The sequence below is a fragment of the Phyllopteryx taeniolatus genome, chromosome 7 (genome assembly GCF_024500385.1).
Source record: "Phyllopteryx taeniolatus isolate TA_2022b chromosome 7, UOR_Ptae_1.2, whole genome shotgun sequence".
Classification (NCBI taxonomy): Eukaryota; Metazoa; Chordata; class Actinopteri; order Syngnathiformes; family Syngnathidae; genus Phyllopteryx; species Phyllopteryx taeniolatus.
In genome coordinates this window covers 15,136,145-15,153,146 of record NC_084508.1, presented here as the reverse complement: position 1 = coordinate 15,153,146, position 17,002 = coordinate 15,136,145, and the positions used below count along the sequence as shown (strand labels likewise).

The 17,002-nt window shown below is 40.4% G+C and overlaps 1 protein-coding gene across 1 annotated transcript in view; it reads left to right on the top strand.

Annotated features, from left to right (window-relative positions):
• LOC133480287 (voltage-dependent R-type calcium channel subunit alpha-1E) overlaps window positions 1-16,683 on the top strand; it is a 131,891-nt gene extending 115,208 nt beyond the window's left edge. Inside the window, exons 39-48 of the mRNA XM_061778051.1 lie at window positions 2,713-2,809; window positions 5,835-5,940; window positions 6,888-6,995; window positions 7,075-7,175; window positions 7,543-7,649; window positions 7,790-7,949; window positions 9,811-9,939; window positions 10,779-10,926; window positions 11,237-11,409; window positions 12,285-16,683. Of these exons, the coding sequence (XP_061634035.1) occupies window positions 2,713-2,809; window positions 5,835-5,940; window positions 6,888-6,995; window positions 7,075-7,175; window positions 7,543-7,649; window positions 7,790-7,949; window positions 9,811-9,939; window positions 10,779-10,926; window positions 11,237-11,409; window positions 12,285-12,788 (1,633 nt within the window). The 3' untranslated portion in view covers window positions 12,789-16,683. The remainder of the gene's footprint in view (window positions 1-2,712; window positions 2,810-5,834; window positions 5,941-6,887; window positions 6,996-7,074; window positions 7,176-7,542; window positions 7,650-7,789; window positions 7,950-9,810; window positions 9,940-10,778; window positions 10,927-11,236; window positions 11,410-12,284) is intronic.
• The last annotated feature ends 319 nt before the right edge of the window (window positions 16,684-17,002 follow it).

The following is a 17,002-nucleotide window of genomic DNA, read 5'->3' as shown; positions in this document are numbered from 1 at the left end:
CTGTAATGACATCAAGTATGACAAATTTTGCACTTTAAAAGAGATTTAAATCCCCAGTTTTCATTGACACGGTAATCAAATTTGTTGAATAAAACTTCCAGGTAAGATGTAATACTCTCTCTGACTGTCTGATGTACTTTTCAAAATGAAAATTTCTCCAACAAATGATTTGTGAACAATTATAAACAATTGAAATTGAATGTGGGGCGCTTTGCCAATCGTGTTGATGCAGCATAAGAGCCTTTGTCGTCAAGTGGAATTCCAAGAGCTGAATCAGAACTGCCCCATAGGCCGATGCAAAAAAATGTTACCTAAGCCACACCCATTTTGGTGGTTTGAATGACAACTTTGGAACAGAAGTTGAACTTTATTGATGCACATTTACTCCAAAGCTGTATGACACTCGGCATTAAATATATATATTTTTAAAAACATGAATCCAGTGTTGGTGCATAGCGGTTTTGTACTGCCAACTAATACTGTAAACATTTTATTAAATGAATACCTCTCTGACGTTGAATGAATACGTCTGATGTTGAAAGTTACCTTTGTTACCTTTGTAGATTATTATGGTAGAGAGCTGTGTACCTAATGAAGTTCCCGGTGAGGGTTTAAAATGTATGTTTAACCGACGCAAGGTCCACTTTCAGTCCTTTTTCAGCCTTCCTGTGGCCTCTTAAGGTTCTACTGACCCAAAACTAAAGACTCATATGTTCTTTTCAGTGGTAGGATCCACTATAAGGAGATGTACAAAGTTGTGCGCTCTCTCTCACCTCCCCTGGGCTTTGGGAAGAATTGCCCTCACAGGGTGGCATGCAAGGTTTGCTCCCAAAACAAACAAACAAAACCCCACTCTGCCTCCGTCATGTGGGATCGTCGCTGACGTCTTCCTTTTCCCTTTTCTTCTATCGTCTTCACTCACTGTCACCACCTTGCTTGACTCTTTCAGGAGTGTGTTCTTCCGGTGTGATGGTCAAAGAATGATGACAGTCCTGTGTCCAGGGTACTAAGGGACGGGACTCCCCACGCTGTAAACGCAACTCACTGGGTCAATGCAGAGAGATGAGTGGTTACATTCACGCGACAGGTGCATCTCCATAAATTACAACATTGGGGAAAACTTATTGTATTTCAGTAGTTCAATTCAGAGGGAAATATTTCATGAATTCGTGTTTTATGATTTCGACGCTTACAGCTAAAGAAAACCAACAATCCGCTATCTCTGTTCACCATCAATTAGAATATTACATAAGAAACCATCCAAATAATTTTTAATATAGAAATTAAGTAGGAATTAGCTTTCTGGGAAAAAAAGAAATTCCGTGTTTACTGCATTTGTATAACATGAGTTTCCATGTTTTTAATTGAACTACTAAAATAAATGATGTTGCTGTATTCTGTATATACAATATTCAAATTTATTTAGATGCACCTGTATACGTATCTGATTATATGCATTCCTCTCACCTAAATAGCAGCATCTTTATTAAATGTATTTAAGCTCAAGGAATTAAATACAGAGGGACCTCCTATGTTTTAACACAATTCACTTTGTTCATGTTTTTACTTTTAATAGAAGTAGTCTGAAAGTAATGTTTCCAGGTCAAATTGTCGCCATCAAAAAACCCTTACCGTACAGAAGAGACCATTTTGAATTGCGTTTATAATTCGTAACAGTGTAAAAGTTAACCACGGGTAAAAAAACAACAACAATAAAGCACTCCTTCTAAACTTTGAATGGCAGCAGACGACTTCACAACATCTGGCCACCAGCAGTTCACATTGGATACCACACGGGCAAAGTTGGGTTTTGTGCTTGCGTTTTCTGTTTTTTGTGCAGGTATTTTGCCAAATGTCTTTTTTTTTTTTTTTCTAACCATGGGTCTTGAGTAAGTGAGGGCTGAGAAGACGAAGATGTCTAATAAATTAAAGTCTGAAATAATAGGAAAGCTTGAGCACGGTGTGCATGTAGTCGACATGGAGTAACTGTATGAACGTAGAACCTTTACGTTATGTACTCTACTGTGGTAGACGGAATCAATAAAGGCTAAAATAATTTCTAAGCTGCGGACCTCTGTACATGGAAAGGTGGAAAAGCTACTGAAAGTGAGGAAAGAAGAGAAGAAGACTAAAAACAGTCAATTATTAATTTCTGTGAAAGTGAAGTCAAAAAAATATATATATTTTTTCTTTTCCATTCTATTTTATTATGGTATTACTGTCTGATTTTATTCAGTACAATATGTTTTTTTTCCATTTGTCTTTTTTTGCCTTGATGAGAGCATCTCTCAGTATTGACATGTGATTTCTAATGCTGGAAGCTTAACGATAATGTGCAGCCAACTGCGGGAGGCCTGTCTCTTTCTGCCCTGTGGATCTGGTTTAAAGAGCTCTCATACACGCACGCATGCACCGTGTAAGTATGCCATTTGCACCAGATCCAGGCTGTCATTCCTTTGCTCATTTTGTCTAAGATGTTTGCCCCCCCCCCCCCCCCTCCCCTCCTTCTGAAATTTCTATGCCCTCATATCAGCATAGAAAGAATGCAACACATTTTTCTCTATACTGTTGTGTGATGCACTGGAATAATCTTCTCTCTTGTTTTTCCACCATTCTGGTTTTTCCACCATTCTGATCTTTTTTCTTTTTTTTTTTTTTATTTCCTCTCCCTCATCACATCCTCCCATTGTCATGATTACCCGATACCCGCAGTGGTCGCATCCATTACACTGACATGTATGAGATGTTGACCAACATGTCGCCACCCCTTGGCCTTGGCAAGAAATGCCCCTCCAAGGTGGCTTATAAGGTAGACCCTAAAAAGGTTGCTCATGTATCGCAGGGGAAGTGCCGTTCAAGATCACATTTTGTTTTATTTGCAAAAAAAAAAAAACAAGCAGCGTTTTCTGTTGACTGCATGGTGCTGTATTGTTCATTAGAAGCTGTTATATCTGTTCATTGGCAGATGAAATGCCTGATTTTCTTTGCTTTTTGGCAGACAACTAAAGTGGGGTACACACATTCCGATTGTTTTACATCTTAACCGTTTTTTTTTTTGTTTGTTTGTTTGTTTGTTTTCCCGAAATCTGAAATCTCCTTCAAAAGCAGATGTCTCTTGTAGTACTGAGACTAACCTATGAGAGTCAGCCTGGTGCCATCCAGACTGACGGAAATACAAGGAAGAAGACGGGGTAGTAATAAAATAAATATCAGAAGCTTGGCTAAGTGTTAATTTACCTCAGTGGAGTCCAAAGTCAGGCCTGGAGGCCATTTGGGGCTCACTGCACATTTTTGTTTTTTTACTGGACTGCCACATATTTAAATAATCAAATTTAAATATTCAAAAGGTTACAAGCAAAAGTAAAAACAAATATATATATATATTTTATCAAAATTACAAATGTAACAATATTTGATTGTTAGAAGATATCACACTTTGTATTAGTTTTTTTAATGTCTATTAACATTTAATAAAAAGTGTCACATGATTTTTTTTTTTATTTAACAGTGTAATAACAATTTCCACAATGCTGTTTTGAAGGTGAAAAAATGGAAGTTCAATGTTTTTTTGTAAAGAGTAATAGTAAAAAAAAATTTTGCTTTATAAGCTGAAGATTGTTTTTATTATGTTTAACTCCTTAGCATATGGTGACATACAACATATTGAATTAGTTTTTAGTGTGGTTCATAAGCACAAGGGGCCTCATGTACAAAAGGTGCGTACGCGGCGTCCGTTCTTTTTCACGGCAAAGTTCAGATGTATCAAGACATGACATGACCGTGGAAATGTGCGGTGCCTCACGCCAACTGCATGGCTGGCGTGCGCACGTTTCTGCTGCTTTTGGTGCTTTGGCAACACTTGATATTTGTGAGGACACTTATTAATGGATCAAGGCGATCATTTATGCCGCCTATTGCCTTCACAATCGCTTCGTACTTCGCACATGCACTGAAAAAAAGAGTCCTTTGAATTTACTTCATTTGAACATGTACATCGGTTGCACATGATTAAAATGTGTTTAAATTGATCTAATTTACCCCTCTTCTCCTAAAAAAAAACATGATTTATTGTCAGTGTACGTGTTCTGTGTTCTGTACTGTGTATTAAACTAATAAATTGAGTAATCAAAAAGGAGTCAAAGTTTTTGATATCCTCTTTGATATGCTGATGTGCTTCTATTTGAAGTCAAAAGATTTATTACAAATACCACACATACAACATTTACGCATGAACCTTTATCTCACAGGGCTGAGTGTAGGTTATTGTATGAACACTTTATGAGTTCTAAAAATACATTTGTGGGGTGATCATAGTGAGCCATGTGTCCTCCCATCACCCCTGACAGCAGCGTCACCCTTGATTGCAGCGATTCTGTCCTCAAACGGGTGAGGCCCTCGGCGCCGGTTCTTCCACCTTTTTCTGGCCACACTTTGGCGGTGGGCAGCTTTCCTCCGCTTCACATCCACCTTAATGTCTGACCACTTCTTTTTTTAGTTCAGCGTGCGCGCTATTCTGTCTGGATATTTTTGTGCGTACGACGTTTTCTGGATTTGCGCGTACGCCATGATTTAGGAGGAAATCCACGCAAGTCTTTGTACATGAGACCCAAGGTGAAATGGGATTCCTTCTTTTTTTCTGTATGTAGCCTCAGTGGAGAAAACTCGACATCCCTGGTTTATCTAGTAACTACATTGCAGTTGCCACGGATTCGTATGTCCATTTGCATTGTGATGAATGACTTGTGAGGCTCATTAAACAAACACTCAACACAACCAGTTGCTCCTCTTCTTGTGTATGGCAACTGTGTGAGCTTTATGTTGCTTCCTTATTGGTTATCGTTCCCTCTCACAAAGTTGTTCTTTGTCACAATCATGGATTCTGTGGCTCAGCCCAACTCCGTGTTGGCCACACACAGGTATTTGCAGATTTAAATATTGAACAGATTTGACATTTACGTTTTCCTAGCAGATGGAGGAAAAATCACTCTGAACACAACCCAACCACATGATAATTGCAGAGACAACCTGGCAATGTGGCCTTGCTGAATGTTATCGGAAGGGAGGCTAAATGCTCAAATTTGGCTAGATTATCGGGAGGTGTGTACCACAATATTTATTTGCTGTCGGCGGCTGTTTAAAGAAGGGGGCCCTTTACTAAGAGAGTTGTTAAGCACCCACGTGCTAAGTCTTATCATCATGCTTCTTTTTCTTTCATATACCAGTGTAGAGTATGTGCATGTGCCTCCTCATTGCATCAGCGTGCATGTGTTCATGTTGTTGCCACAACATTAGGTGCACGTGCATAATATGACCCATTAAGAGCATTATCAAACATTTAATGTTTATTATTGCTGTTGTAGTGCACTGTATTATACTGAGAGCTGTTTCTAATATGTTGCTGTTCTCATGTCACTAATAATCAAAATATTGGAATCCAGCGCACTGCAATCACAATATGATAAACACATTTAGTTAATACCTCTGCCAATGTCAATCAGCACTTTGCATTGTTTGTGTTTGTGAAGGTAAAAGGTTTTGACCCTTTTTAAATTGGATCTCCTTTAAAAGTGTACCTAGTATTGTGGCTGGTGAGTGCACTATGTGTAATGCTTTTGAAAACTCTGGAATGGCTGTGGTTACATACATCTATTCTTACTTGGATTTAATTTTGTATTACCACACAGCAGTTCGGAGTTCTTTTTTTATAATCCCTTCATTCATTTTCTACTGCTTGTTCTGTTCAGGGTGACGGGCTTTTTAGAATAAATGTATTTATTTTCGTCATGTGACTTAGCTTTTCTGATTATGATACTGCATGTCTCTACAACCCTCAGAGACTCGTCCTGATGAACATGCCCGTGGACGAGGACATGTCCGTCCACTTCACCTCCACCCTCATGGCCCTCATCCGCACTGCCCTGGAAGTCAAGATAGCTGGAGGTCAGGAGAACTCTCAAAACATTCTCAATTCGTCAAGTGAAATCTGAGTCTTTTGTCCAGTGGTGCTTTTATATGAAGAAATGTTCATCAACATGAACACAAACAGAAACTCATTACCCTCCCATTTTACAGTGTACTGTTACAAATGCACAGACAAGATAAATTGACAGGATGGCTGGGATTTGCTGCTAAAAAGAAAATGACTCCACTATGAGGACTACCTTTTATGTAAAGGTGCATCTCGGTAAAGTAGAACGCAGAGTTCCCTTACTATTCATGGTGGATAGGGACCGAGACCAGCCGCGAATACCAAAAATGTGGGAGGAATTGACGCCCCCAGGTTTATAGTTGCCCACAGATGCAACAAAATGGCAGAAAAGCACTACATGAAGCTCCTCGACTCACTTCAGTGTTGTTCCTTGGCACCAAGATGCCACGAGATGGCGGAAGGGCAATATTTTGATGTTATAAAGGGCTTTGGCCTGAGCACAAAAACAGTTAATAGGTGAGTTTTTCAGCAGATGACTGAGGATAGGTTCCCCTGAAAAATCCATGAATATGTGAACCACTGAATTGCAAACCAGCAGGGGAACACTGTATTGAGGAAAATGTGATTTATTTCAGTAATTCAATTCAAAAAGTCCTTTAGAAATTAGATACATTCACGACACACGTGAAATATTTCCAGATTTATTTTTCCATTTTGATAATAATAGTTAACAAGAAATGCATCCAACTGAAAAAAATTGAATATCACATACGAAAAATTAAACTGATTTTTTTCCATTTAGAAATTAGGTAGGAATTGACCTTTGCTTGCAATGCATTCATATTTTGCAATAGGAATTGCTGCTCTGTATTAAATAGAGCATATTAAAACAAAGGAAACGGTGCCATCTGGTGGTCCACCGCTCTTAATCCAGAGTCATCACTGCTTGTACGCGCAGGAGGAGAGGATCGAAATCAGATGGATTTGGACCTTCAGAAGGAAATCAGTGTCATCTGGCCTCACCTCTCTCAGAAGATGTTGGACCTTCTGGTTCCTATTAACAAAGGTGATGTCTCAATAAAATCATTGAAATCACAGTGTTTGTTAGCTTATTAAGTATTTGGCTTCGTTTTTCCTTTTCTCAGCTAGTGACATGACCATAGGAAAGATCTATGCCGCCATGATGATCATGGACTACTACAAGCAGAGCAAAGCCAAGAAGCTCCGACAGCAGCTGGAGGAACAAGTATGTTTAGTTTTAGTTTTGTTTTAACCCACCCTTTTTTATTTGTTTGAGCCTAGTTTGGATTGCAAAGGGTCAGAAAATTTAACTTGGCAATAATCCGTTGGCCAATTTGGACATTTTCCATTGTAATTAAACTGAAATTTGTGTTAACATTTACAAACTGTAGCATACAAAATAATAATTAGCATTTTATTTAGTCATAAGCAGATGTGCATGCAAAGTTTTGTTTTTTTTCCCCCCCAAAGTCTGATTTTGAAAGGGATCTATTTTAACCCCAATGTGGAAAAAAATAAAAATGTATGTATGTTAGCATTTGCTTGCTAGACCGATTTGATCTTTCAATTTTGTTCTGTTCTCCTCCTCACAGAAACACGCGCCCATGTTCCAGCGTATGGATGCTTCCTCCTTGCCTCAGGAAATCCTATGCAATGCCAAATCGCTGGCCTTTCTCAGGCACAGTGCAGGATCAGCTCTGTAAATATGCAACATTTAATTCCCATTGCACAATTCTTATCATCGCAAACCCTCAATTTCTTCCCTTGCCTTCCACCAACAATCCTATACAGTTCACGCGTGTTGGTGATGCACTTTGTTGTACGTATGTGTTCCTCTAGCACCAAAGGGGGCTTTGTGGCCCTCAGCCCCATCTCCCCCCAAGATATGTTCCTGCAGCCGCGGCCTCACTCCGGGGAGGAAGAGGAGAACGATGATTACTACCCACCCTACCACCCTTATCACTTCCCTCACCACCACCACTACCATTTAGACACACTGGTAATGACACACAACCCGAGTTGATTCCCTCATTCCATCGTTATTTCTTAGTGATAGTTGAAGCGTGACTCCCAAGAGTGACCATTTTAATTTGAGCCTGATCTAGGATCTGATTTATCTTTGGTCTGCACACTATCAGAATGAATAATAGTGTCCTCCCATGACTCATAATTGTATAGCTTTACTAACAGACTTCAGCTTCAATTATCACGAGTTACAATCATATTGTAGGTCCATTAACAAGCCATCCTAATAGAGTCCTAACAGCAAAGATGGACATCCATGAGCAATGTTTGTTAAGACTGTAATACAGGCAGGCCACATATTGATTGAGTGATTGATTGCTGGCTTGCTTTATTTGATCAAATGAACAGAAAACACACACATATATATATATATATATATATATAAAGAAATGTGAATCAATTCATTTACACAGTTTACATGTTCAAAAGGCATCGGAGGAAGTAAAAAATATATAATTTAACTTGTAGATAACTAATACAAAAATAGTTTAGTCATATACAGTATAGTCTGTTACAGAAATGTATCCAAGTAATGGGCGGAAAAGGGTGGCGTGCCCTCTCCAGGTCGGGGATGAGATCCTACCCCAAGTGGAGGAGTTCAAGTATCTTGGGGTCTTGTTCACAAGTGAGGGAAGAATGGAACGGGAGATCGACAGGCGGATCGGTGCAGCGTCTGCCGTGATACGGACTTTGTATCGATCCGTTGTGGTAAAGAAGGAGCTAAGCCGAAAGGCGAAGCTCTCGATTTACCGGTCGATCTACGTTCCTACCCTCACCTATGGTCACGAGCTGTGGGTCGTGACCGAAAGAACAAGATCCCGGATAAAAGCGGCCGAAATGAGTTTCCTCCGCAGGGTGTCCGGGCTCTCCCTTAGAGATAGGGTGAGAAGCTCGGTCATCCGGGAGGATCTCAGAGTCGAGCCGCTGCTCCTCCACATCGAGAGGACCCAGATGAGGTGGCTGGGGCATCTGATTCGGATGCCTCCCGGACGCCTCCCTGGTGAGGTGTTCCGGGCACGTCTCACCGGGAGGAGATCCCGGGGACGACCCAGGACACGCTGGAGAGACTACTAAAGCTACTGCCCCCGCGACCCGACCTCGGATAAGCGGTAGAAAATGGATGGATGGATGGTAATGGGCCTATATCTACAGTGCATGTGTACAATAATTCTGTTGTAAACATAGGCCCACTCCATTCTTTATTCCGGCCCGGCAAACATAATCAGTACATGTTGCATTAATTTAGAATTTTGTTTATCGGTTCATTGAAATGACTTTATTGGATTTATTTATTTATCTAATTGAATAATTATTTAAATATTGTAAATATTTAATAATATATGTATTAAATAATTGGTTAATTAATTAGAAACACATCCATTTTAAATTACATCAAATATGTTTTTTTTATTTATCTTGTTGAATAATTGCTTGATTGAGTTGTTGTAAATAATTAAATAAAGTCAACAATTTTACATATGGATTACATTTAACAGTTTTTCATTTATTTTATTAAATAAGTGCCTAGTTAATATAAGTGAAATTATAAATAATCAAATTAGAATGATTTTTTTTTTTTTTAGTAAAATACACATTTAACTCTTAAATTTAAACTTTTTGCAAGCTCATCTACAATTGACCTCGCCCATTGTTCCATTTTAAATATCAAATGTGGCCCTTAAACACAAAAGTTTGCCCACCCCCATGCCCAGTGAATGAAGACTGAGAAAATCCCTCACCTGTGATGGTATTTTGAAAAATCACAAGTTTATGCTAAGTTTACAATTACAATGACAAGAGCTTCATTCGGCATCCTCCCTGTGACATTCATGTAGGTGCCCGAAGTCGTAGAGTATAACCAAGTGACACAACAGTCAAGGCCAGAGCCAGCAGTTCTCAAGTCACCTCAGCGCACGTTATCCATCAGAGCGTCCTCGATGCCCAGACTGGCTGTGGAGCCGCAGGTAGGAACGCCAAAATCCTTATTACAATGTTCCCTTGATATATGGCAGTTCAGTGTTCACGCCCTCATTATATCTTAGGTGTTTTTTGAGGGGGAACATATCTATCTGGCGCAGAAATCCCCACTATATGGTGGAAATCTAGTGATCGTTTTTATGGGTTTTTACAGTATACTTCCTGTAATGCAGGAAAGGAGAGCCACAGTCATCGATGTACTTTTCAGCCGGTTTTTGAACGGAAGAACAGTAAAACACACAAACACAATGAGCACATCCATGCAGGAGCAGCTGTCAGCCATGGCCCACGCCCAGACACTCACGCAGACTCGCCGATGTCAAACGCCACCCCACCAGGCCCCGCCTCTTAAAGGCATATCTAACACACAGACACTACAATACGTACAGTATTTTGTACACATATTGTGCTTCAAATTTCTTTTGTTTGTGTTGGAATATGTGTACAAAATAGTTTTCATGAGTTTCATGTGTTTGTAAAACAATTGTAAAAATATTTGTTTTCTCTTTATTGTGGATTTTCACAAAAGGCGGGTGGATATGGAGGGTATCACTCGCGATGAACAAAGGTTCACTCTACATAGTCTGTTTTGCAAATGTGTGTCCAGAATTCCTATCTGTAATGGGTTGTAAAATACAGAAACAGATAATACAGAAAAAGAAATACAGCAATTTGGAAGTCAGTTTGCAGATTGACTTTTAATAGTCAAGATTGTGCATGGTATGCTGCTTGCAGCTAGGAATTACCCACAGTGCTGATGTTTTTTTGTTTCGTTTCCTGAGAATGTAACCTACCCGATTGCCTCTGTGCCTCTGTGCCTCTCCAGCCTGGAATGTCAGCGGACAGAAAGCCGATGAAGCGCTCCTTTTCCACCATCGGCGACCAGTGTGTGAATCGCCTGTGGCAAGAACAACATTCCCTGGAGAGAATCAGCCCTGACAGCACCTACAGACTTCGACAGCAGAACTATAGAGGTTAAATTTTGTAACTTTGGCTTTTGTTTTTATGTCTAGGCCAATGTTATATTTATAAGATTTGTCAGGGAACTCGAAAAACATGCATGTTAGGTTTATTGAAGACTCTTAATTGTTCTTAGGTGTTAATGTGAGTGTCGAATGGTTGTTTGTCTATAGCGCCACTCACCCAGAGACAACTAGGGTAGGCTCCAGCTCACCTGAGACTATTAGAACGCTGTATTTATTTTTGATGTAGAAAGCTAATTCATTTTTTTGTGATGAATAACTCTTTTTATGTGTAACCTTTACAAATCCACTCCACTCACAGGGCCTAGAATCAATCAAAGTAGTCATGAAAGGGGGCGGTCTAAAGAACGACGCCACCTGCTGTCTCCAGACATGTCCCGCTGTAATTCTGAAGAGCGCAGCCGAGACCCGTCATGCGAGACGAGACGCTCCCTCTCGCCTAAGGAAGGACGTCCTCACTCCTTACAGAGACAGGTGAGAGCGCATCAGGACTGTCTAAGGGTTTCAAATAAGGATTCCAAACCAGGGTTTTGGGTGTGTCAGGTTTCAAATTATGGTTGGGATTTAAAGCAAGGTTTGGGCTTTAAAGATAGGGTTCAGGTTTTAAATTACAGTTTCAAGCCAGTTGGTTTTTGAAGTCATCGTTATCATTTCAAGTCAGGGTTAGGCATTCAAGTTAGGGCATTGAGCCAAGGTTTATGTTGCAAATTAAATTTCAAGCTTGGGTTAGGCTTTAAAATTCGGGTTTTTAAGCCTAGGTTTGGGTTTTAAAGTTGGGCTTCAAGCCAGGGTTAGGGTTTCAAGCCTGTGTTAAGGTTTCCAACTAGTGTTTGAAGCCAATGCTGGGATTTCAAGATGGTTAGGCTCTGAAATTAGGGTTTCAAATCAGAGTTAAGGTTTCAAATTAAGCTTTCAAATCACGCATTAAGGTTTTAAATTAAGTTTTCAATGTAATGGTACAGTTTCAATTAAGATTTCAAGCTTTTGTCGAGGTTTCAATTAGGGTTTCAAATCAAAATTAGTGTTCCAAGCCAGGGTTAGGATTTCAAGACAGGCTTTGGATTTCAAATTAAGGTTTCAAATTAGGCTTTTAAATTAGGGTTTCAAGAGAGGCTTTGGGTTTCAAATTAAGATTGCAAATTAGGGTTTCAAGACAGGGTTAGGGTTTCAAATTAGGTTTTCAAACAGACAGTGTTTTAGATTAGGGTTTCAAGCCAGGGTTTTGGGTCTCAATTTAGGGTTTATACTATGGGTAAGGCTTCAAATTTCAAGCCAGTGTTGGCTGAGGATTCCACACCTCACTGATTATCATTGGTTATGATTAAAAATGAAAGGGTATCTGTGTACAGGTCAACACATCAGGCAGTCCTACCCATTCGGCCTCAGAGTCCAGCATCCCTCGTAATCGGCGCCAGCTCCCACAGACACCCTCTCGCCCTCGTCCTCACATCTCGTACTCCCCCCTAGTGTGTCGAGACCACGCCCCCACCGGAGCAGCAGCCTCTTCGCCGGGACACCCCCTGCATTCAGACAGCCCGGCGCCCTCCGAGCAGGCCCAGTCCTCCTCGTGTCAGGCGTCCGGCCCGAGCCATCCGTCTCCCCACCGTTACATCTCAGAGCCCTACCTTCCGTTTCACGAGGACCTCAGGGGAGGCCAAACGGGCGAGTGGCAAGAACATCTCACTTTTGAGACCGCCGTGGCGACCAGTTTGGGACACGCCAACGCCATTAGCTCGGCCCCTCAGCTCAGACACTCCTGGCAAGTCCCGAAAGGACATTTCGGAAAGAACTTGGCGCAGGCTAGCCCAGCCGGCACCATCGAGCCGCTGAGCGACGAAGACGACCGCTGCTAAAGGAAAACAGGAAGTCCACGTACAGGATGAGCGGACCTCGTAGTGGCGCCACTACTCGCTTTTATCTGCTTTATGACAACTTCTCTTGTCACTGCAAGTAGCAATACAGGCGGAACTAAATACCACTGCCAATTATCAGCACTGTTTGCTGTCCGTCTCTACTTGCTGTGTATTCTTACTGTGCGTAGAGCAGGGGTGTCAAACTTGTTTGCTTCACGGGCAACTTATGGTTGCCCTCAGTGGGGCCTGTTCTAATGGTGAATCCGGCGGGCCGTGCATTTAGTACCAGGGCCTTCAGTGGGGACTTACCCAACATAATTCACCTCTTACTCCCACCACTCTAACGTTGCATTTAAAGAAACCATCAATACACAAACGCAATGTAACAGTGGGCAACTGCGCCACATGCATATATCTATTAATATGACAAAAACATGCAATTAAATTAGTTACATCATACTAACCTGAGACGCTACCTATTAAATCTATTCATGTATGCAGAGCGCTACAGCCATGTTTTGCTAGTTGAAATTGGCTATTACAAGTTTTGCTCTGACCAACCAATCAGAGGACCTACAAATGCTGATGTCATTGAGGGCCAGCTACCTGGCCCTGTGAGGCGTATTTGCCATCTGATTGGTTCAGGAAACCAACCCATGGCTAATAGAGATTCAATTTCCTCTCATTTCACCAGCACTACGTATTCTGGAGGCCCTGGGCAGATTAGATGGACATGGCAGCACATAATATAACATCCACACACACGTACTGGAAGCAGTGCAGCCAAGAGAAATGCTACAAAATGAGGAGAATAGACGGTTGGGAATAAATTAATACAAATGTTGGAGTTTAGGTTGTAAATGTACGTCAATGCTTCTGATAGTGTTTAGGCCAGGAGAGAAGGCCTTACTGAAACCGCCTAGAGACATAATGGTTATAAAAAAAAATTGAAAAAGCAATTCCGTACCTGCTTAGGTTTTAAGTTCACAGTTCGGTTCGTACTGGGCACAATAAAGGAACAGAATGCAAAACAGAGGAACAGATGTGTCATGTAAAATGAAACAACATTTGAAATCTTTTTAGTAATAGGCATTATCAATTGTTTTGTCTTCTTTTTAGAAAATGAAGGCTGCAGACAAGTACAACAGTAGCAGTTTGAATGATTATGCTATAGAAACATCAGTAATGGGATTTATTAATGCTTTGGCTCTGTCTGAAGAGGCTGTTTAAACACCCCTGGAGGCTGTGTTTGTACTGCGCTAGTAATTTAAAAAAAACAAAAACTTTTGGCTATCCTTAGCCAGAAACTGAGCTGTTTGTTTACAGATTAGGCATTTGGCAAGAGTTTGAGGCAGTTACACTTCTTGTCCCTCACCTACTATGTTTTTAGTGAGAACCCTACTAATCGCACCGTTATATTTAATAGTTGCCCCTGCATTTGGTTGTTATCAGTTTTATGGCTAGTTTGGAACAGAAGTCAAGGAGAATTTGTGGTAATCTTTCACGGCCCGCGAGTTTGACACCTGTGCCCTACACTTTTGCAGTTACAACTGGGAGGACTTCCCACTTTTCAGCTCACAATTTCTGTTCTAGTTTATTCCAAATGATGGTGGGGTAATATTCTTCCACACTTAACACATCGAAGCTTGTCTTTGCCTTTGCGCACTGGGAACTTAGAGGGGCCTTCTCCAAACTGTACCCACAAACCGTCGAATTGTCCAAAAATATATTTGGAAGATTTAAAATAATAGACCTAGCCTAATCTCTGATTGATGAATTAATATTTTAAGCAGTTCAAAGTATTTTGTTTGTAAAAGTGAAGACAGTGATCCAAATTGCATTGTGTGGATGTAAACGTAGAGGTAGCACGTAAAAGCCCTGCAATCCTCTGAATGTAATGTAGCTTTGAAGAAGAATCATCTTTATGATCATCAGTATGTGTATTTTGATGACATTTGTCCTCTGCATTTACCCAATCACTGTTGTCGACATTTAGCACCCAGGGCACAGTTCAGGGGATTAGTGTCTTGCTCAAGGACACCACAGCTGTGGGTACGGGGGGTTTGGTGGGAGTGGATGGTCCATTGCTGCATCTTCTCAAGGTCCGTTTGGCCGCGCTTGACGAATCTGAGGGGTTTTTTTTCCCCACATTCACACACATTCTGGTGGTCGATGACTTAAACTGGGATCCCCAGGGTGATCCTAACGGCGAGCCTAACCACTTGGTTACAGGTGCCCCAAAAGCAGTTATGCATTTGCTGGGAATCAAATCCAGGACCCCTGTGTGGATCTACCGACGCTCATTCTTTGAATGTTTAGGGAATTTGGTGAATGTTATTCTTTCGGGCAACAGTCATTTAGGAGGAATCCCAGCTTCCGCATAACTGGATCATGTAAACATACAGTAACAGTATTTTGTCATTTCCACATGCATAGTGAAGGTGATGCCACCTTAATGTATTGGTGCTGGTAAACACTTCTGGGTTGTTGCTTTTTTTTTTTTTTTTTTTTTCCATTTCATACCACATCCCAACACTGTTTAAAAGTTGTGTATTGATTATCACATTCTGTAGGTGTCACTATAACTTGAATTTGTGTCTAAAATGTGAACACGAGACTGTGCGAGAAGGAGAATCCACAAGCTAAAGAAAAGGATGCTGGAGTTCATAAACTTAATATCTCGAATGGAAAATAAATGGTACATTTATCCTGCACATATAGGGTACATCTTCAGCCAGTAGAGCAAATAGCTGTCCAATTAACCTTAGGCCATGTACACACCGACAGCGGGTATTTTTTAATAAATGTACATTCGTTTTGTTTGTTTTGGCATATTGTACACACACAAACTGTGTTGAAGGTCACTCACAATGGACTAATGTGCCATAACTTTCCAAAACTATTTTTGAGCCTTGTGTACACAATGTCAATGATTAAATCTTTAAAAATGTCCTTGAATTTTTTATTTATTTTTTTATTTTATTTTTTTTTTAAGTTTTTCAATGTGACCCTGATCCTTCCCCCTGAGGCTATTTGTCTACCGCTGTACATGTATGAATTTTTTTTCCATACTTGTTCATTTTGTTTGCTTTTTAAGCTAAAATTGGCTGTAATTGCCTTACAGTTTGGAGTTGTGGTGCCACCTGTGGCTTTGCCATGCTCTTAACAGCCTGCCAATGCATTGCAGTTAATATGGAACGCATTATTCATAAAATGTTTTCTTTTATTTTAAATTTTTTTTTGCTTGAGTTGCTGTTGTTGTTTCTGTGCCTTTTTTCTGGAGATGACTTTCTTCAGGCTTCTAATTGGCCCAATTGGCCTCGGAGTTAGGGGTTAAAGTGCCACCTGCAGTTTTTGGCATGCTCTTAACAGCCCAAGAAGGCTTTTTCACGTTTGGCTGTTTGTTTTCCTTAATTGGCCATAGCTGTTTATGTATCTTTTCTGGAAATTACTTCTTCAAGGTTCTAATTGTCTAAAATTGTCTTGTACTTTGGGATTATAGTGCCACCTGTTGCTTAGGCATGGCACTAACAGCATGAGAATGTGTTTATTTGGGTAATTGTCTTTTTCTTTTTTTTTTTTTCTTTTCTTTTTGGAATCGTGTGGTGTGAAAAGAAAATATTTCAAAACAAAAATGACCCGTGTATGCGTGAACATAGCCTTACTGTCAGTGTATACATAACAGCCTCATCTGTGCCTCATGGGAACATTTGCCCAAAATAGTTGCCGCTCAACCCAAAATTTCCTCAATAAGAGAGATTTTGTCTTGAATATGTTGTATAAAGTGGACAAAATAAATCTATGTAGAGTTCATGTCTGAGTTCAGTCACGATGCTCGTTTGACGTTGACTCAAGTGTGTTTACATGATCATTAAAGAAAGATCATTTGTCTTTTTCTGATGGCGATATTGTTGACTACATTCTCAAAAACATGATCATAATGTATCCCACCAGACAGCCTAAATGGTATTTATAATTTTGATTTACATGCGCACACAAAGTGGGGAAACACGCTGAATTACTAATTTGTTTGTTGCTTGTGTTTCTTATTAATAAGATACGCAATATATATATGTATTGTGGCAAAGCCGATAAACATGTCTTGAGTCAAAAACATTGTGTGCTGCCAACACATGAGAGGTATCCTGGCTAGTTCACCACCAGTATACCGTAGACCAGTAATTCCAATCACTGTGCGTGGCACATGAGTGTGC